The sequence below is a fragment of the Maniola jurtina genome, chromosome 8, assembly GCF_905333055.1.
Source record: "Maniola jurtina chromosome 8, ilManJurt1.1, whole genome shotgun sequence".
Taxonomy (NCBI): domain Eukaryota; kingdom Metazoa; phylum Arthropoda; class Insecta; order Lepidoptera; family Nymphalidae; genus Maniola; species Maniola jurtina.
In genome coordinates, this window is record NC_060036.1 from 11,920,014 (window position 1) to 11,943,482 (window position 23,469).

General features: G+C 36.2%; 1 protein-coding gene across 2 annotated transcripts in view; it reads left to right on the forward strand.

Moving 5' to 3' along the window:
- LOC123867335 (tachykinin-like peptides receptor 99D) overlaps window positions 1-23,469 on the forward strand; it is a 93,664-nt gene that overhangs the window by 64,493 nt on the left and 5,702 nt on the right. For both annotated transcript variants that reach the window (XM_045909332.1, XM_045909333.1), the window contains exons 2-5: window positions 16,124-16,271; window positions 16,964-17,117; window positions 19,134-19,308; window positions 22,951-23,106. In XM_045909332.1, the coding sequence (XP_045765288.1) occupies window positions 16,137-16,271; window positions 16,964-17,117; window positions 19,134-19,308; window positions 22,951-23,106 (620 nt within the window). In that variant the 5' untranslated portion in view covers window positions 16,124-16,136. The remainder of the gene's footprint in view (window positions 1-16,123; window positions 16,272-16,963; window positions 17,118-19,133; window positions 19,309-22,950; window positions 23,107-23,469) is intronic.

The window sequence follows — 23,469 nt, forward strand, 5'->3', positions numbered from 1 at the left end:
AGCACTCAGCATTTTTAAACAAGGTTATAGAGAATATCTGATGAAATGAACCCTATCTGAAAATAATATGAAATAAGAAGAAGCACAAAAATATAGGTAAAATAATGAAATTTCTTTGAGAGTAGAAAATTCCGTTATTTTGTTGCGTGCACTTACTTAAAGGTTATTATTGGATGTACCTACCTAGTAAAGTGAAGGTGGAAGTAGACTAGCTTCTTCCTTCACTTGCAAAATTTTTAGGTTTGTAAACACTACGAAAATTAAAAAAACCGGCCAAGTGCGAGTCAGACTGGCGCACTGAGGGTTCCATACTCGGGTATTTTTCCAACATTTTGCACGATAAATCAAAAATATTATAAGTACGTAAAAAAAATCTGTTTAAGAATGTACAGGTAAAGCCCTTTCATATGATACCCTTTTTGGTATAATTATCTTACTTTGAAAATTGAAACACGTTTTAATTTTTTTTTAATGTTGTAACCACAAATTCGCGGTTTTCAGATTTATTCCTGTATTTGTGCTATAAGACCTACCTACCTGCCAAATTTCATGATTCTAGGTCAACCGGAAGTACCCTATAGGTTTCTTGACAGACACGACGGACAGACATACAGACGGACAGACAACGAAGTGATCCTATAAGGGTTCCGTTTTTCCTTTTGAGGTATGGAACCCTAAAAAAAATAAGGAGTTACTACTTACCTAACGTAGCTTAAAAATGCATTTTGACACTTTTACTAGAAAGAAATAATTTCAATTTGGCCAGTAGGAATTGCAAATGGACAAGCGACATAATGAAACAAGATATTCGTAGTCATGTAATCCTGTTAGAGAGTCCGCCGGGAGTAGCATTGGGTGCGAACCTAACGCTAACTCACAGTGAATTTTAATTCAAGTTAAGCTGGAAATCCTGCGGTCTTTCCAGGTTTATTTTATTATTCTTTCATTGGCTCGCTGAGTGCAAGGCGAAATTCATTTTTAAGCAGTTTTATTTAGCTTTACATTCGTACATTTGATTCAAATATTCAAAAACTTCTACCTAAACGGATTCTTATGCAAGTTCGCACAGTATTAAATGTGAACTCCAGGTGGCACCATCTCAATCCTGAATCCTGATTAATGCAAGTGTAAGATACTAGAATTTAAAAGCTTAAAAGTTAATATTACTACGGTAAGTTAGAGTTACGTGCCCCGAATCGAACTCTAGACCTCGAATGGGAGGCTGAAATCTTACCCTCTACTTCAACCAGCAGGCTACCGACTCACCGACTTGCTATTATTATTATCTTCAGAAAATATGATCAGGCAAGATAAAAAAATATATCGAAGGTCAAGAATAACGTCTATTCGGTACCCCGACGTCTTTAACCGCTAGACTAACGCCGCTTTTTAATAGGCACAAACCTTGGTAAGATCATCAAAGAAATAAAAGCTCTTGATTTTTGTTTGTTCATAAATGTTTTTTGTTGTCAGTTTCGGTTTATGTTTATAGTCTTCTGTTACAATATGTTTATCTTTTCTGAAATTATCTTATACAGACAGACCGATGCGATGTACTTACAGACACATAAATTATGTATTATGCGAATAATTAAAAAGTAAAAATTCAACTAACTACCTACTTCGGAAAAACTTATTAAGTTATTAACAACCGAAATTCGTAACAGATTCGTAATTAAATCTTGAAGCGTCATCATAAAACTAATTAGCCGCCTCCTATGGAAAATTAAAAGGGAAGACAGTTTTCTCTTTAGAAATTCAGCGTTAATGTTGAAATGAGATGTTAACGTTTAATGCCGCGAACGAAGCGCCGTTGTTATGATGAAATACGGTCACTAAGTTTTACGGAATAATTTTTTTGAATGACTTCTTCATTTCTATTTTTACTTTTGTTCCTTTTTGATCGGTGCCAGCCAGGGGGCAAAAATCAGAACGTAAATTTAGATTTTTGTATTTAATTATAGTTATTAGATGACTTCGTCCGCGTGGATTAATTTTCTTTGATTTCCCGGGATATGAAGTCTTGGTCCATCTCCAGGATGCAAGCTATCTCAGTACGAAGTAGATGATATTATCCGTAATTTCATCCGTGTGGATTTAGGTTTTCTGAAAGTCCCGTGCGAACTCTTTGATTTTCAAGGTCCTACAGTACTGCACTCCGAAAAATTAGCGGTGCGTGCTCGGAATAGAACCCCAGATCTCCCAATAAGACGAAAATAAGACGTCGATGTCTTAACCCCTATTATATCACTGTTTCAGTCTAATCTGAAGCTAATAGCTATACAGTACAGTATTGGGTATTGATTGCGTAGTCAGTCCCATTGTTTAATCAAAGTTTGTTATAGTTTCGAGACAAGACGGGCGTGAGCCGAGCACTGACAAGCACAATGCTACAGCTTGGATGACATACCCTATACCAAAGATAATAAACTATATTCTAAATTCAAGGTTAACATGAATAATATTAGATAATTTGATAATAATAGCTATTATACATTATTATCAAATGGTTCTTAAAATAATAACATAGTACAGGGTAAGTAATAATATTAGACCGGGATCTAGGTAACTTCATGGAACTTCTACAAAACGTCGAGGCTTTGACGTCACTGGCAGGCTATTTTTCTCTGATTTTATGTCACCATATGACCAATTGGACATATCGTCGATCCAGGATCAAACCGAGAGTTCCCTGAATCTAGGGTCACTTGGTCGCGTGACCCGAGAAATATAAATACTTAGGTATATTTTAGTTTTTCTTAGTTTATACAAAAGGTAGTATAGAGTAGTAGAGTAGCTTCTCGCTAAAATGCGTAAGGGACGTGCTATACGCGGCCCATACGTACTTGTCATCGCAAACTGACTCTTGTGGTTATGATGGAGAGATAAGAGTTTACGCGATAGAAAGACAGGCATTTATTAAATTTTAGGCTGCTCTGCGAGTGAAATTACATTTTACTGCGTCATGATGTAACTTCTGATTGGACTTGTTTTGCGTCTACCCAAGCTGCTATCAAGGGCAGCATTGCCCCTGTGGACCTCTTACCCATCTTTCAGATGAAATGCATACTTATTACCTGAAAGATAGAGCGTAGGAGAGGGGAGGAGGTTTATAGTCCGTAGGCCGTTGGGCAGCAACCCCAATAGAGTTGGGCATGCCCGAAACACCGAGGTATCCACGTGGATTTTCCTCCTTCCCAAACGAAAACGAAAAGCTGGATCTCTTATATAATATTAATTAATATCTACTAGTGTTTTTATTATTAACCGCAGATTACTTGGCCGAAAAGGTAATAAAACAGTCTGTATTATTTAATAGCTAGCTGTCGTAGAGGATTACCACGCAGTTCTTAACAGGACTCTCTCCGTCACTTACTCCATACAATCGTAGTTCCCATTTCATTTGAATATTAAGCAACCAAAGTCCATGAAATTTTGCAGACATAGTCTAGAAACTAATATCTGTGTCTGTGGTGTTTTAGATTTTTCTAATAATATGTAGTTTTAAAATTACAGGGGCTCAAAGATTTGTATTTTTCTTTAAAAAAAGGCCCAACTTTGTGCTCGTTTTTCTAGACAATGGAGCAATTTAATGAAATTTGGAAAAACCACAGACCTAGAAAATTTAATGAATATTATGTAGTAAAAAAATTATCGTTATATATTTTATATTGTTATAATTGTGTGGGAACTACGAAAACCAGAAATTACACCCAGAAATCTTGAAAATTTCGTGCTGTCTCGATTTGTGCAAGCGGGGTGGTGAAGTGCGGGGGACGACACGTGAAACTGACAGAAACTGACAGTCTAAACACACGGGCCACATTTAGACTGCACCCAACTCCAAACTTGTCGATAGGTCTAACTAAATACACTGGTACATTTCAACTTGCGTTAGACGTATGCGTTACCTACTCAGACGTTGCCTGTAGATAAAAATATGTCTCATGTTTGCTGGCAATAGCGCATGCATCAAACCCTGCAAGTTGCAACTCTCTTGCAACCTATTCCTCACGCAATACGCACAGCTTTAATATTATAATTTTTGACAATGTATACTATATGTAATGCCATATCACAGGTCACTCTCTGATTTATTGCTAACAATTTACTTCCAAATGCAAAGAAATCTAAGTGTGTTGAATTCACACTGCCCAATACCAGGACCTTAAATGACATAAGTTCATTGATAAATAATCATATGTTGAAAATAAAGGAGAACCCCGTGTTTCTCGGTATAATGTTAGATGCAAAGCTTCTATGGAACACCCACATATCAACACTTGATGGTAAACTCAGCTCTGCTGCTTACACTGTTAGAAAAATTCGACAGGTACTGACGTGGAAACTGCAAAAATTGTATATTTTGCCTATTTTCACTGTATTATGTCTTACGGACTCTTGCTATGAGATAAAGCGGTAGATATTGAAAAAAAAATGTATTACAGAAAAGGACAGGACGTGCAATTTATAATTTAAAACCGCGCGCTGCCATACAATAAAAATATAAGGAAATAAGTACCTTATCTATTATCTTATAGTAGCTTTTAAATATATTTACAACTAGCTAATGCCCACAGCTTCGCTCGCGTGGATTTAGGTTTTTAAAAATCCCGATCCTTTCATTTCCCAGAACAAAAGTTGCCTCTCCGTAATAGCCCGTCCCCGGGATGCAACTTGTTTCTGTATCACGTAAGAATATTTAAACGGATGATCCTTTTCAAATCCCGAGGGATTACCAGGATTTAGGAATGCAATTTCTTACAGCATCCTATACCTTCAATATCAATTAATAATCGACACTTTTTAAATCCCATTAGCTTTAGTAGTCAGGTCCCCTGCAACATCAGGATTGAGGAGTTGGAATCCAAATTTTTTATTGAACAATGTCGCAAACTTTCTTTATCGATTAAAAAAACTACCCAAAATTACGCAGTTAGGTTACCTGCCAAATTTCATGGTTTTGAGTCAACGGGTACCCTAGAGGTTTTCTTGACACACACGACAGACAGACAGATAGACAACAAAGTGATCCTATAAGAGTTCCGTTTTTCATTTTGAGGTACGAAACCCTAGAAAACGTAGGAACGGCATTCCGAACCAGTGGTAAATTTGTCTGACCATCCAAAACACTTTGAAGTTTACCTAAAAGTTTACAGGAATAAAAATTTATCCATTCCATTCCATATATTCCATTCCATTTCATTCTATTCCATTCTGTTCAAAGATAAATAGATAATAAAAATATTTGTCACCGAAACAATAATTTACGATACATCAACCAATATCAATTTTACTGATGACAATCTGACTATTACCAAAGTGAACGACTACTATAATATCTATTATATACGACTAACATAATATGTATTATAAATTGTGTGCCGTTTGCATTCTCACTAGGTTCTCATTAAGTTTGTTTTATTTGGTTAAACTTTCTGGCATTTATATTGTTATGACGTTTAATTGGCAAACAGTCTGTTTATTGGCTCAAACTCAAAAATTCAGCCAATCACAACAAAGAAAATATTGTAATAATGATTGATGCAGCTTTCTGTAATTGAAAACAAAATATTTGACATTAACTTGAATGTGACAGTGTTTTCGGAATAGGGTTGCCAGAGGCCCCGTATTTTACTGGTTACCCCGTATTTCGGGATACAGAAACCTGGCTGGCGAAATCAAACACTGACGTTATGTCCAGTAGAAAGAATATTTTCCTTTTGCGGCAATGCGTAGCCGAAACCCACTCGATATTGATCATGGTCGTAGCCAAGGCAGCGGGGCTTGGTTTGAGGATGTAAGCCTTTTTTTATACAAGTTAGCCCGTGACTTTAATCTTTTCTAGTGGTAAGTGATGATGCAGTCTAATTTCTTGGCCGTTAGGGCCATAGTAACCATATAACTAGCCATGGCCGAAGCCTCCCATCAGACCAGAAATTTAGAAATGGCGACTGCGCCTGGGAATCCGTCAAAAACCTAAGCCTAAAATAATACTTACACTATTTCTTGCATTTGCTTACCAATTTTTTTTGGAAATATATCAAACATTTCGCGCTCACTTCACTCGCGCTTTGAATTTGTATTACTTGGTGTAAACTCCGCAATTTCGTTTGCATGAATTTAGATTTTAAAAAATTCCGTGGGGGATTTTCCGGGCTAAAAAAGCCGCCTAAAAAAAATGTCTGGGATGCAAGTTACCTCTGAATAGTAAGTACCAAAATTTTGGTAAAGAAGATGGGCCGTGAAAGGGTAGATAGGCAAATAGATATACTGTCGTATTCGTAATATTAGTATGGATAGGAAGCTTTAAAAATATAATCTTGCTATGGCTAAACTCGTTTCCCTTTCACTTTAATTTTTTCTGTATTGAACCAAAAACACTTACGCTCACTGCGCTCGCGCTTTTTTATTGTTGTATTTTATCTCACTGACAAATTGAAAGGCGAAATTCCACTAACCAGGTAATTAGCCCATAAAGTTGAGCGAATGTTTTTTTCCTCATGACAGGATTCAGTTCCGGCCCTGATAAAACCTCTCCCGCAATCGATTCCTGGCTACGGCCATAGTATTGATACTGTGAAGGTGGAATTACAAATTAAATGTAATTTTAAGTTAAAATGAAAAGATTGTATGCATGAAATGTATAACATTTTGCTTTACAAAACTTAAGAGTTTTTAAAAGCTATTTAAATAAATAAATCTTTTATTTAAAACCACATTGCAAACACAGTTCACCAATCAAGACACGGCAACATACGGAGAAAAAATACAAAACTTACAAATAAACTAAAATATCTAAATAGGCTTTCCATGCATTTCAGAGAGAACCACCGCCTATTTCTTTAAATACTTCAAATTTTCAAATTTCTTCAAATCTAAACCCCGTATTTTTGATGGTGGTAGCCTGTAAATCAAAAAGAGGCAGGTGGCAACCCTACTACTTCCTAGACAGAATTTAAAAATTGTTTTCATTACTCGGTATGCCTACTGCCATAGTGTGACAGAAAGTGTGACGGTAGTTGTGACCTCTGATTGGCCGACTCTCTTTCACTATTTGCTAAAATTGATGATTGCAACAACAATTTTTTCTTTTTTGTAATCGAAAACAGAACACGGACGTCAAACAGGTTGACTAATTGCAATCATTTCTGACCGGCTAACATTGTTCCGCTAGTGGCTCAAACTCACTGTCGCAGCAAGAACATGGTAAATTCAGCCAATCACAGCAATTTCAATTGGTTATCACAAATGTACCAATCTAGGAACCGAGAATGCACGAACCAGGGCAGATAGAGATAAGAACAATAATATCATACGTAGGAAATCGACGGGGGATCGTTGACAACGATAGCCTTAATAAATTGCCCTTTAGACTGTGTTCTAGCAAGACAGCGATTAATCTTAGCGTAGGAAAAAAGGAAAAATGCCTCATAAAAATAGATAAGATAGCCGGAGGTAAGTATCTACTTTGTTTTGAATCAAGATGAAACTTTTTTGATAGATTATGACGTAATCATAACCGAATATAAATAGTCCGTAGAAAATGAGTTCACACGTGCCATTTTAACTCTAAAAAGTTAAAAGTTCCAACCTTTTAAATAAGGACTAAAATCGTAGGTAATTTTGAAATGACATAAAGTCATTAGAAGGTTTTAATAAATTAAGACAACGCGACTCATGTGTTCTGATACCCATTCGACCAGTTTTTTTTAATTGGTACATATAAAAAGTTAAATAGAAAAAAATTAACAAATAAAATACAAGTGTAAATTAAAAATTTATAACACCCCCGAGAAGTGAAGGTTACAGTAACTAGAAAAGAGGTGATAACTTTCAAACGGCTGAACCGATTTTCTTGGATTATAGCTAAGAACACTCTCGATCAAGTCACCTTTCAAACAAAAAAAAAACTAAATTAAAATCGGTTCATTAGTTTAGGCGCTACGGTGCCACAGACAGATACACAGAAACACAGACACACAGATACACAGATACACACGTCAAACTTATAACACCCCTCTTTTTGGGTCGGGGGTTAATAAAACAGTCTGTATTATTGAATAGCTAGCTGTCGTAGAGGATTACGACGCAGTTCTTAATAAATTGCCCTTTAGATTCTGTTCAAGCAAGACAGCGATTAATCTTAGCGTAGGAAAAAAGGAAAAATGCCTCATAAAAATAGATAAGATAGCCGGAGGTAAGTATCTACTTTGTTTTGAATCAAGATGAAACTTTTTTGATAGATTATGACGTAATCATAACCGAATATAAATAGTCCGTAGAAAATGAGTTCACACGTGCCATTTTAACTCTAAAAAGTTAAAAGTTCCAACCTTTTAAATAAGGACTAAAATCGTAGGTAATTTTGAAATGACATAAAGTCATTAGAAGGTTTTAATAAATTAAGACAACGCGACTCATGTGTTCTGATACCCATTCGACCAGTTTTTTTTAATTGGTACATATAAAAAGTTAAATAGAAAAAAATTAACAAATAAAATACAAGTGTAAATTAAAAATTTATAACACCCCCGAGAAGTGAAGGTTACAGTAACTAGAAAAGAGCTGATAACTTTCAAACGGTTAAACCGATTTTCTTGGATTATAGCTAAGAACACTCGATCAAGCCACCTTTCAAACAAAAAACTAAATTAAAATCGGTTCATTAGTTTGGGAGCTACGATGCCACAGACAGATACACAGACACACAGATACACAGGTACACACGTCAAACTTATAACACCCCTCTTTTTGGGTCGGGGGTTAAAAACTAAAATCATAACTATCAAGCTTGCAGTTTTCACCAATTTTGGATGAATTTGCTGACGGCGAAATAGTATAAATCTATATTCGAGACGGATTTCCAATGATTAGAGTTGGATAGTTGAATTAATGATCCCTATCGTTTTATAGCCAACCCTCAAGATTAATCACCCCAACGAACAGACGCGGACGTCTGCATTTCCTACTCAAAAGTTTAACGGCTTTGAGTTAACCCTGAATTTTATAGTTTTCGGGGTTTATTTCAAAGTATATTACTAGCTGATGCGCACGACTTCATCCGTGTGGATTTAGTTTATTAAAAATCCCGTAATTACTAACGTTAGGTATGATTTTGCGAGTAGATATTTTATGTCAGTCTCAAGGATGCAAAACACCTCTATGCCGTAAGCCCAGTTTTTTTATAAAATATACGAGATACCTTAAATTTACGATTCCTATATCTGGGAATAGATTGTAAATAAGTAATTGTATCACACTAATATTATAAATGAGAAAGTTTGTATGTGTGTGTGTGTGTGTATGTTTGTTACTCCTTCACGCAAAAACTACTGGACGGATTGGGCTGAAATTTAGAATGGAGATAGATTATACTCTGGATTAGCACATAGGCTACTTTTTATCCCGGAAAATCAAAGAGTTCCCACGGGAATTTTAAAAACCTACATCCACGCGAACGAAGTCGCGGGAATCGGCTAGTTTTTCATAAAATTATGTCAATTTTGCAAAATTTTGTAAGGCCTTACAATTTTTATCTGCACAGTGCAATTACTAAGCTGTAACGCTTTGATTCTAGGCCAGCCGTTCACCACAACATGACACCGGTGATTATAAAATCAGAATCGATATTATTAGTACTATTATATAAGTACCTAAAGAAACCGATAACTCTTTCAAGGAATACATCTTCCCTAATAGAATAAAGGGATGAGCGTAGCTTTATGATCAAAGACTGACCCCAAAATCCTAGAATTCCCTCTGAGACGTTTCTTGCAATATTTCCCCTTACATTTATTTCCATGATAAAGTGATCGGATACACATAACGTCCGTCAAGCAGCTTCCCAGTTCCGGCAAGCTTTACCCACCAAAAACATTTCATGTAAAATGTTGCCAAGACTCACAAGTTCATAATGCTTTCACTGTTAAAAAGTGATGAGATCTCTAGTAGAGCCAAGCCCCTAGCTGAGCTTAGAATTGCGCTGCCCATGGGACCTATCCCAAGTCCAAAGTATATAGCTCTTAAATGCTCTTGAGTATATCACATTTATAACAATAAAGAACAAATAACTCTACTTACAAGCTCTGATTTTACAAACCCTAAATCTTGGTTAAAAAAGGACGGCTTGGCCGTTTAATGTTCGTGGTACTTTTATCTGATATGACATTTAAGCCCGGAATAGCTTGTGCGACAATCATGAAGTATAATAAAAATTAGTAATTGTCGAACAAACTATTCCTTATGACCTTAATATAATATGTTATGCCATGTAATATAATATGTTATGCCATGTAATGCTTTCACGAACATTAAACGGCCAAGCCGTACTTTTTTAATCAAGATTTAGGGTTTGTAAAATCAGAGCTTGTAAGTAGAGTTATTTGTTCTTTATTGTTATAAATGTGATATACTCAAGAGCATTTAAGAGCTATATACTTTGGACTTGGGATAGGTCCCATGGGCAGCGCAATTCTAAGCTCAGCTAGGGGCTTGGCTCTACTAGAGATCTCATCACTTTTTAACAGTGAAAGCATTATGAACTTGTGAGTCTTGGCAACATTTTACATGAAATGTTTTTGGTGGGATTTCATTTATTTTTGGCAGGTGCCCTAGATTTTTTTTTTGGATCTATTTTTTGTAGGTACCTACATCATTTTCATGGCCCGCTCTCTATCGTTACCTCTTTTTTTAAAAGCTTTTATTCTTGCAATGTATGTAACTATGTTTGTTTGGGTGGAATCTTGCAACTCAATTTTAAAGCAGATATATCAAATTTCAGTCTTTTAGGACTTCAGGAAACACATTTTTTAAATGTACAGACTGGGAAAAGTTTATTTTCCTGTTGTTTTAATGAAATCCCTAGCCTACATACCAAATTTCAGTCTTCTAGGACTTAGGGAAGTATTTTAGAACTTTTGACTAGAGGGGTTTTGAATGGCAATAAATCTGAAACCATAACAGGTAGACAATTGATACTTGGCACGTTTGATAAGTCTGTCAAGGACATATTATCCTGAAAATATCAGCATTCTAGCGATAGACTTTACAAATAATTTGCTTCCCCCATACGTGGGAGTGGAGGGGGAAATTTTTAAATTTCTTAATTTTCCTGTAGTTTGTATGCAATTTCTAGTGTACACACCAAATTTCAGTCTTCTAGGACTTCGGGAAGTACCCTAGAATTACAGACTAGAAGTTTTGACTGTCAATAAATCTGAAACTATAAAAGCTAGACAATTGATACTCAATGCGTTTAATAAATCTGCCCAGGACATCTTATCCTGAAAATATCAGCTTTCTAGCGACAGATTTTACAGATTTGCTTCACCCGTAAGAGGCGTAGAGGGGGGGCATTTCCAATTTCTTAATTTTCCTGTAGTTTGTAGTCAATTTCTAGTCTACATACCAAATTTCAGTCTTCTAGGACTTCGGGAAGTACCTTAGAGGTTTTGAGTAGAGGTTTTGATGATCATCAGTGAGGGACGAAATCGGCGTATTTTAGGTATCAATAAATCTGTAACCATAAAAGCTAGATATTTGATATTTAGTATATTTAGTAAATTTGCTGAGGACACCTTATACTGAAAATTTCAGCTTTCTAGCGTCATCCAGACCGAAGTTATGACGGGTCGAAAATACGGCGAAACACTTCGAGAAAAAGGTACGTAGCGCCCCGGCCGCCGTTTGGCTCGTCTTGGCGGGGGCACTGCCGTGCCCCCTGATCTGTTTCCAGAGAGATGACATTATTAGAGGCGTAAAAATCTCCAACTTATGATCACAAAGCAGAAGTATGGAACTGGTAAATATTATAGTAGACTAGCTGACGCCCGCGACTTCGTCCGCGTGGATTTAGGTTTTTCGAAATCCCGTGGGAACTCTTAGGTTTTCCGGGATAAAAATTAGCCTATGTGCTAATCCAGGATATTATCTATCTCCATTCCGAATTTCAGCCAAATCCGCCCAGTGGTTTTTGCGTGAAGGAGTAACAAACATACACACACACACACACACACACACACACACACATACAAACTTTCGCCTTTATAATATTAGTGTGATAGTGTGATATTTTATGTGCAAATTATGTAACCAGGTCCCACATTCCTATATCCAGGGGCTAATCAAGGGGCATATGTACATACATGTATGTTTATGTACATAAACAAATTCCTCAAAAGCCGTCCAGGCATTTTTGGTTCTTTGGGTGCTACAAATGTGTATGAGCAGCGGTAAATGGTAATCATTTAATATCAGATAATCCGTCAGGCGAATTCATAAAAAAGCGATATTCTTTGCAGAGGAAACGCGAGATCCTACGCTAATTCAGTGAAGGACAAAATATAGTTACGACTCCTCCCCTTTTACACGAATTAGGTAGCCTGACATCACTGCCTCACAGTCCATAATTTCATACTATTATTATAAAATTATTATAAATATATGCGAAAGTGTGTCTGTCTGTCTGTCTGCTACCTTTTCACGGCCCAACAGTTTAACCGATTCTGATGAAATTTGATATATCCCGGGGACAGGCATAGGTTACTTTTTATCCCGGAAAATCAAAGAGTTCCCACGGGATTCCTAAAGACCAATCCGCTTAACCAATTTGTGTGAAATTTGGTACCGAGGTAGCTCAAGTCCCTGCAATTGACATAGGCAACTTTTTATCCCGGAAAATCAAACATTTCCCACGGGATCTTTAAAAACTTAAATTCACGCGGGCGAAGTCGCGGGCATCCTCTAGTAATAGATAAAATTATAACAGCTCTCTGTTCCCATCAATGGAGCCATAGCTAACATGCGCCAACGATCAATTCCCATTATGCCAACAAACACTTGCCATTCATAAACAAGACATCAAAGCAGCAGATAGATTGGTTTCAATCAAACGTTGCGAATTTACCTATTACAGGAACGAACATATTTATGAGCTATTTATGGTAACTTAGCACTAGCTGATGACTCGGTTTTGTCCACGTAGATTTCATTTTTTTTAAACTTCGCGGGAAGCCTTTAGTTTTGCGGGATATCTATATAGGTAACCCGTCTCTAGGATGCAATCTAGTTTTAGATATTATTATTCGTAGAATCTATCTCTGTAAAATCGGTATTAATGTCACTCTGCTGTCTGTCTGTCTGCGTGTCACAGGTCTCTAGCTCGTAGACGAAATGAGTAACAAACCTGAAATTTTGGTATTTATTGTAGACCCAAAACCAAATACTGAAATATAAAATGGTTTAATTTAATATTAAGGTTGTAATATCCAGGCATTTCTAAAGTTTCTATTTGTAGAGAATCTATATAATAGCTGTAATGATGTTTGTTTTAGACTAATTGCTGAATGTCGTGGCGTTAAAGTGAGTCTTATTGTTTAATTAAAGTTCGACCGTCAAACTTAGAGCTTTTACACACGACGACATTTTCTTTGAGGAAAACTTTTGACTTTGTTTCTAGCTTTGACAATGCAGCTTGAGTGAAAAAAAGGAGACTGTTTGAGGCAAATTCTCCGAACCATAATTCTGTTTTTTGTTTTTTTAAATACCTACCTTTGGAGATAAAGTACCAATCTATGTTTAGCAATCTGTAGTTCCATTTTATTTTGTATATTTAGCCGCAAAAGATACTGAAAAACTCTCATATTCGTAACATATTTGCAAAGCATTACAAACACACCCTTGATAGCTATCTGAATGCCAAATATCAACCTAATCTTGCCAGAGGCTTGTGCTGTGCATTGGAAATCAGTCAGTCACTCACTTAGACAACAGTTTCATAAAAGCTAGTAAAAATATTGCAACGCGTTTCACGAAACGTGTGCAAAGGCTCTTAGGCAGGACTTAGCACAGATAGAACTTTGCAAACATTTGGTCTATCTACACAAGGGTCAAACTGCTATGCTTCTAATGAGTTCTCTTTACTTATCTATCTTGTTGAGTCAATAGAACCGACTGTAGTCTAGTAATTAGGACGGCGGTTGCTATGGTCAATGGTTTAGCAAAACACGTTTACAAAGCAAACGAAATTTTCTAGGTGCTATATTTTATTGACACAAGCTCTAGTTAAGTAGTTATTTTTAACCCCCGACCCAAAAAGAGGGGTGTTATAAGTTTGACGTGTGTATCTGTGTATCTGTGTATCTGTGTATCTGTGTATCTGTCTGTGGCATCGTAGCGCCTAAACGAATGAACCGATTTTAATTTAGTTTTTTTTGTTTGAAAGGTGGCTTGATCGAGAGTGTTCTTAGCTATAATCTAAAAAAATTGGTTCAGCCGTTTAAGAGTTATCAGCTCTTTTCTAGTTTTCTTGTAGAAAAGAAGGTTAGATAACCGTTAGGTTCATAATATTATGTCAATAGACAAATGTCAAGCTGTCAAGATGGACGTTGCCTAAATACATAATTATTTATTTGAAAATGATGTTTTGGAAAACTCAAATACTTTGGATCGTCGGGGGTGTTATAAATTTTTAATTTACACTTGTCTAATTATTCGGAGCTATGGGCGTTGTAAGCACTTAAGTATTGCTTATTTTTACTGTGGACTATGGTGGAACACACCCAATCTTATACAAACATACACACATACATACATATATACATACATTCATACATAGACTGCTAAAATCATAAACCTTCCTTTTGGCATTGCCGTAGTCAAATAAAAATAATTTTTATAATAATAATTTTTTAAAATTTTTGGTATCCTTTTGACACTCAAAGGAAAATACTCACCTTTGCTCAACTAAAAGTGATAAAGCGCTATTCATTTCTATTATCGTCAAATATGACGATAATAGAAATGAATAGTGGGGATGAAAGAAAACAAATGACAAAAGAAAACAATAAAACCAATACTTTCCTTCGATGAAAGCTCTATCTCAAATTCCGTATGAAATGAATGAATGGTGTTCAATCTCTTTATTAATATAAATGGTCCAGCGTGGATATCATATTATTTGAAACTAGCTGATGCCCGCGACTTCGTTCGCGTGGATGTAGATTTTTGAAAATCCCGTGGGAACTCTTTGATTTTCCGGGATAAAAAGTAGCCTATGTGCTAATCCAGAGTATAATCTATCTCCATTCTAAATTTCAGCCCAATCCGTCCAGTAGTTTTAGCGTGAAGGAGTAACAAACATACACACACACACACACACACACACATACAAACTTTCGCCTTTATAATATTAGTGTGATAGTGTGATAGTGTGACGAATATCATAAATACGTAATAATAGTAGTAGCTAATGCCCGCAACTTCGTCCACATGTATTAGGATTTAGTTATCCATGATAATAATAGGCTAGCCATTCCCTATCATCCATGTCTTAAACTAATCATGAAATCATAAAAATCTACTTAAAATAATCAATGCAAAATTTCCGAGTGAAAAATGGTTCATATCATTTGAATCAATACTCTGTTTATTTTTGATCTGTTATTAGGGTGTTTATTGATGACAAGTTAGCCCTTATTGCAGTCTGGTGGTAAGTAGATGTAGTCCAAGATGGAAGCGAGCTAATTTGGAAATGATATGACAGTTTAATTAACCCTTTACCACGGATCGATTCCTACACGGCATTGGATCAGAACGCTAATTGCTTCACGGAACATCTTTGCAAGGATTACAACTAACCACGGCAGAAGCCTCCAACCGGACTGGAACATAGGCAATATTTAAATCATAAATGGTCAAAAAGCCTCTGTCGGGAATCGAATCCGAGACCTCCCATCATAATATGGCTACAACGCTTACCAGTGTACACTAGTATACCAAAGAAATCTGTCCAGGAAAGTTGCTACCTGGTGAATTTAATAGTGTCGAAGTCAGTTTGCTCTAAGAGTGGGGCAACCACTATCTATACTATAATATACTATAATATTATAAACAGGAAACCTTTGTATTTTTGTATGTTTGTATTGAATAGGCTCAAAAACTACTGGACCGATTTCAAAATTTCTTTTACCATTACTTAGAGGGTTTCTTCCGAATCCGTATAGGCTATATTTTATCCCGGAAAATAGATAGGATTTTTCGTGGTAGTGTCCACCCGTGCGAAGCCGGGGCGGGTCGCTAGTCTTTCTATAAATAGGTAAAAATAACTTTTTCTTGTCCACAGGCATTGGCAATCTATGATGCTGGACGAGTTGGGTCCAACAGTAGGCACCAACTGGACAACGACTTACACCGACTTGCCGAACTACTACGTCACTTTCTACGATGAGGCCAACAACAAATATGTTAACACTACGAGAAATATTACAGAGGTGAATACTTCTCTTTCTTGTCTCAATCACTGATACCTGCTCATGTTGAAATGGACTTGTAAGTGTATTTTCATAATCTAGGGTTATATGCCACTTGTGTCCAAAGGCATTCAACTTTCTGATAGTATTTGTCTTGTCCGTCAACCTGAAAGGGGTATACCAACCTTGTTCTAGCAGGTGCGCTTTTCTTAAAGTAATATCCTTCGATCAGACTAGAACAGGACTGATCTTATACCATTAACCTAACTAAAAAAAATTTACTGACGATAGTTGAACGTGACAACAAAGGCCGATTGTGCTTCTTTGTCGCTCGTTCCGCGCTCTCGCTTGCACTTCAAGCCTTACGAGTACATGGAACGCCTCAGAGCGAGGTAACGCCGCATGAGTCATGTTTTTTCGTGCGTGCAGCCGGCTCTATCGAATTACAAGACGTTGTCACGTCAAAAATTAGAACACAAAGTCTATTCCGTCTTGGTTAGTGTTTTGCAGACTCAAAACAAGAGTGAAGTTAAAATCTTTGAATAAAACGCATCCCATGTTATGCGGCTTAGTGACGTGTACCTATGGTTATCTTAATTTATCAAGTCAATGATATACTACAAATAAAACCAATGATTCGTAATGCCTTTCGTGCTAAGAAGAGAGCTGGCTATAAATTTATGGGATACAATTAATTCTTCCTTTAATTCTAGGTATACCAGTCGTTCATCTTGCCATGGTGGCGTCAGGTGCTATGGACGGTGCTGTTTGCAGGCATGGTGGTGGTGGCCACCGTGGGCAACCTCGTCGTCATATGGATAGTTCTTGCCAATAAGAGGATGAGAAGCGTTACTAATTACTTCTTGGGTGCGTGAATTTTTCTATATACCTGTATACCAGTTCTTCTTGCGGTGGTGGCGTCAGGTGCTATGGACGCTGCTATTCCCAGGCATAATGGTGGTGGCCACCGTGGGCAACCTCGTCGACAATTGGATAGTCCTCGCCAATAAGAGGATGAGGAGCATTATTAATTACTTCTTGGGTGAGTGAGAAGTTTTAAGCTTTATACCGTACATATTACTTACGTATATTCAACGGGAAGTACCCTATTGGTTTTCTTGAGATACACGACAGACGGACAGACAGACAGACAACGAAGCGATCCTATAAGGATTTCTTTTTACCTTTTGAGGTACGGTACCCTAAAAATGACTACTCCAAAAAAGCAGAAGAAGCATACTTACTGAATTAGATCCAATCACTGCCATCAAACCATCTTTCGGGGAAAACAAAGCATGAATCCGATATTGGGAAAGGACTTATTGGAAAGAGGATTTTTTATCGGCACTTTAAAAACGTGAATTTTGCAAGGCAAGAAAAGCGTAGTTACTTTGAGAGATACTTTACTCGGAATTCCTAGCACATTCGCTTTCACAAGTTCCAATTTAAGGCATCTCTTATTATTTTAGGGTAGAATTTGCAAGCTGTTCGTGCTATTACAATCAACACTCAACGTGATCATTTTCCATTACCAATGAATGTAAATTAATGGCTCAGTCCAAATTAATGAGCAATTTTCCCGAACCACCGCTAATTACTGGAAGAGTACTCCAATTGGACCAAAAACGGGCCATTAATAATAATGATTGGGGACTGAAGGTTAAATTGCTTTGCTACTGAATCACTGATTTCAAAGCCCTAAAGTCAACTTGGGGTTTCTTAGGCGCAACGCACACGTACAGAGGGGACTGGAGAAAGATGAAATTGCTATGTAAGAAACTCTATAAAAGTCATTATTATCATCTTCCCACACCTTTGAGAACATTATGGCGAACGCTCAGGCATACATTTACTCACAATGTTTTTCTTCACCTTATAGCAAGTACTTAATTGTATAAAACGAACTCCCCAGGAGTGAGTACGCTTAAAATAATTAATGTTCGCTGTGAAAAGACTGCTTTAAGTCATCGAAAAAATCATAAAACCCGAACAAAATATCTCAACAATGAACACGAATACCGATCTTTCGTATTTTTCGAAGAAGAGCATTCCTTCATCTTCTATTCATTTTTCATAAAATAAAAATAAAATGTTATTTTATAAAAAAAAGGTGTGAATTCTTGTCCTTTCCTTTACAAATGTTCGGCATCGACAATAGAATGCTGAATCAAATATTCAGTCATTCATCAATATCATTCTTTCTTACATTAATAAGATAAAATATGCGAGTATTATACCTACTTAGAGCGTGTCTATTTTGAAATGACGCGCCCCACCACCGCAATTTTCACATCACTACTACAAAAAATTATGTAGTCGCGTCATTTCAAAATAGACAAGCTCTACGTATATGCTAGGTAAATAGCTCTTTCTTACATTCATAAAGTAATTTTTATTTTACAAATATAAGAGCTTAATAGGTCATTTTTATTGGTCTAAACCATCTTCGCATTATTGCCTTTCTAATGAATCCGGTTCGGGGCACGGTAATGGATGGCTTCAAAGCCTATAACGGATATTGGCAGAAACATTTTTGTTTTACATAGAATAGCGGTAACCCGGCGTGCGCTACTACGCTAAAAAAGAATGTGCCCAATGCATTGTTTTAGTGGTCTAAATCCATCTTTGCATTATTGCCTTTCTAATGAAACCGGGATGGGAAAAATCGGTGGATAGTTTCAGTCTTTATTGGACGTAGGTTTGTTTAGTATTAGTAAAGAGATATGTAGTCTCCGTGCCTGGTTTAGATATTAGAAAGTTTAGTTTTCAACTGAAATACAGCAATAAAGTTCTAAGTCGTACATAGAACGTCGCTTACGCATTTGGCAGTTAAGCAAAAACCGATTTTATTTCTTTGATGTTAAAATCCAGTATTCTTTACAGTGAACCTGTCAGTTGCCGACGCAATGGTGTCAACTCTGAACGTCACCTTCAACTTCACCTACATGCTGTACTCAGACTGGCCGTTTGGTCATTTCTACTGCAAGTTCTGCCAGTTCATCGCAGTGCTCAGCATATCCGCTTCTGTATTTACTCTCATGGCTATCAGTATAGACAGGTAAGTCTAAGGGCCAACGCATACAGACAAAGTGGAGCCAAGTGAACCTTAGATTTTTTTGGTTTGTGGAGGAGGAAAACCCTCATGTAGGTATGCCCCCGGCATGCCTGCCTTTATTAGCAATATTGTTCATCAGCCTACGGTCTAAAAATTTCCACCTCTCTTCTGCTCTATATTTCAGGTAAACACCTTTGCATTTTATCTAAAAGATAGCTGCCTTTAGGCGTAATCATGATTCTGTGTATACCATTCGTTCTTAATTCTTTGTTTTATTACCAGCCTTATATTTATGTATTGCGATTTATGTATTGTTAAACGTGACGTAGCTACGTTTTAAATAATTGTTATATCATGTAGGTACTTACTGAAAACTAGAGAACACTCGTATCGCATCGTGTTAGAATTTAGAAAAGCAACAGCTATTAGATTGGAAAACTATTTCCAAAAATATTTCAAAGTATAAACTACATCATAAAAATCATAAATAACGTGTAATGAATATAAACACGCCTACACAGTACTTATTAAGACACGTATTGGAGTCTTCATACGCGAAATAGTTGTATACTGCGTCATAAACCAGCTAAATTTAAATAATTATATAATTATGGATAATGAATATATTACAATCTCTATAAAGAATGGCTATGTAGGATTTTAAGTCATAGAGTCGAAGGAACACATGTAAATATGGGATCATTTTATAATCTCCTGTAAAATTAAATAATGTTTACCGAATTTTCCTAAAAAAACGGTCAAGTGCGGGTCGGGATTTGATCCCAGACACTTATTTAACTTTGAGCGTCATGAAAAACTAATTAAACAAAACAAAACAAAATAAAGAGAAAATAGACACAGGATCGTTCAGTCGAAAAAATTGCTACAAACAATTTAAAAAGTATCCAACCAAAAACGAATTTGATGAAGATAAACTTTGATGTAATTGGTAAATGTTCGTTGGAGAGCTTTAGCGCGCCGCTCCGCTATTAAAAGCCTGAAGTTGTTAGATATAAAGTAATTTATAAAAAAACAGTTTGTTTCCAATTTATGGCTTTACATCTTTGTATTAATAAACATTCCCCGACAGCGAGATATTACCAAATGTTCTAAATGTTTAATTTTCTTACTGTAAACTCCGATCAAACTTTTGTAGGCCACTTTAGCGTGGTACATCTGTTAGGTAAAGAATTCGTGAGAACTTTCATTATACTTGCGGGTTGCGAAGCTGAACTGGCAATGGGCAGGGCACATAGCTCGCAAGCCGATGGACGGTTAAGCGGAATTTACATTACAAAATAAGTAGCACGAAATAAGTTTAACGGCATTAATCTCATTATTAATTACACGTATAAGTATCACGACATTAATTATTTAATTATTAATTGCACGTGTAAACGTCTAATTTCGTAATGCATACACATACACGTTCAATTGATAATGAAATTAATGTAGTGAAACTAATTTCGTGCCACTAATTTTGTAATGTAATTTCGCTTAAGATCCGAAGGTGCTTGAATCGGGACCTCGTAACGGAAAGCTCAGCGTTGCAGCACCTACTAGGGACCGAGACATCAAACGACTCACAGGGAGCCGCTGGATTAGGCAACGCAACACCGTGGTGGGTAGAAGTCTTTATATCCAGCAGTGGATGTCGGTTGATAATGATGATTAAAAATCAATTCATCAGCCTGGATGGATGGTAGGCCTTTGCCAACAGTCTTCAGTCTTCCTCAGATTAGGTACACTAGCTGTCAGTATTCTCGTTGCCGCTACCAGTGCACAGTGATTCGCTTAGAACAAGCTAGGTGGACAAAAACATTTTTTTGTGAAATCTAACTATTATAGCTATGAACAGTGATATTTTGATGTGATACTCCATAATTGTGAAATCTAATTAAGTATTATAGCTATGAACAGTGATATTTTGATGTTGTACTCCAAAAATTATCAATAAATAATTATTTAAAGGCTTCAGGAATATTTTAAATAAAGAAATCATATTTGGTAAAATTTATTTATTTAAATGAAAACAATATGTTTAAAATCAGTAATATAATAATAACACTGCAGTGGGGTAACCCAAATCTTTTGTCCTAAACATAGTTGTCGAAAAAGACTTCAATATTTAGATTTGTCGTCATAATATGTGATATGTGTCATCAGTTTTCAGAATGACCTCGCAGACCCTCGTTCTAATTTCGTTAATGTAACACTGTGCAAATATTAATCACCTTGATACATTAGCAAATACTCGTAGTGTAGTATGTCGTTATCGATCATAGTAATGACTGACGATTGGATAATATTCTACTTTACGAGTATTTGTTGATTGGTCGTACCTTTAACAATATTTTGGGAGATTACTAACATAATCTCTGAATTGGCTGTGGTCTTGCCCATCCCCTTAGCGTAGATTCTAGTAAGATCTAAGCCTACTGTGTCTCTCATAAAGCTAAGGGGTGGTTTCGTCTTCAATGATGTCTATAGTCTATACCATATTATAAAGAAGAAACCTACAGTAAGAAACCTAAGTTGTCGACCTACAAGTTTTGAGATTTAGTAATTAAAAAACAAACCACTAAATTACTTAATCAACCAACACACTTTCGCATTTAATATAGGTAGTAATTCACTAGTAATAATTAAATTCCGGCATCAAAACAAATACCGACTGAATTTATTTTAACACATTATTTGACTTCAGTCGCGCGTAAATAATATGTAAATTTAATTAAATAGAATACTCAAAATTCCACAGAACTTCGTAAATAATTCATAAATTGAATTCTTTAAATTAAAGGTGCCTTGAAGAATTCTTGTGATGAAACCATCCTAGAATAATGCGCTTAAAATCATAAAATTATTCAAAAGAATTTCGCTGTGCAATTCGAATGTTAGGTGTAATGGTATTGTCTTTTTTACTGACAATCGTAGTCCTTTATATAATAAAAATAAGCTTTTGCCTGCTACGTAGTACCTATATATATTTTTATAACCAGTATAGATCATTGAGTTTAATTGGTTAAGATTTTAATGAGGTCCGAAAAGCGTTAAGCAATGCGGTTGGACTATAATATAATATATGGTGGTGGACACTGGACAGGGCTTAGTAACCTGAAATTAAAAGAGGCGGCTGTAGATAGAGCATTTTCGAATTTTGATCGCCAAACTTGATTTGAAGGCTTGAGATGACGACGAGTGCGGTATGGTTGCTTCTCTTAAATAATAATAATATTATGTTCATGAATCCAGTAGGTAGTAATTTTCCTTTCTTTCAATACGCGAAACGGGCGAGAAAAATGAAGACAGCAATTTTACCAAACATATTAATTTTGTGTTTATCTTGCGATCAGTTGCGGAAAATAAGCAGATGCGTTGAAAAGATAAATTGGTATTAAAAAAATACTTCTACAGCGTTAGGAACTCTAAACTACCAAAATACTTCATGTTCATATTACTCTTAAAGTCTATATCTAACGAAAGACATACATACCCGCACAAAATAATCTGATAACGATAATCTTGACTACAAAATAAATTCAGCTTCCTAGTATATCTTCATATTCTAGCAGTGCGTATTATAAACGAGGAATCAAATCAAAAATCGCATGCGCTACAACTAATGTCATTCTTTTAAAACAGGTACGTGGCCATAATGAGTCCCCTCCAGCCACGCCTCGGCAAGAGAGCCACATTGGGGATCGCTGCAGCCATCTGGGCGGGCAGCTGCATCATCAGCAGTCCTAACCTCATCTACTTCACCACTGAAGTGGACTTGTTACCCGATGGCACGACCAGGTATAGCTTTTAAATTACTTCTACATACTGCTTCTAAGCAGGATAACCTTAAAAATGAAAAAATTTGAAAATTATTTGAAAATGTTTTTTTTTCTTAATATGCGTCAGCCATTTATATAGGGTTTCGGCAGGGTTGGCGTTGTTTTAAACAAATATTTGAACAAAAAATGTTTTTTTTTTAAATTAAAAGCTGCGTTTTCCAACCCTGGTCGAAAATTAAGTTGCACGTATTTCATTCAAAAAAATTAAGACTTCGACAAAAATATCGATACCATCATAGCATCGCAAAAATGCGCATTGGAGTCCACGGGGCCCTTTTTTGAGTAAAATTAATAAGTTTTTCGTATTATAATCCTATCACAT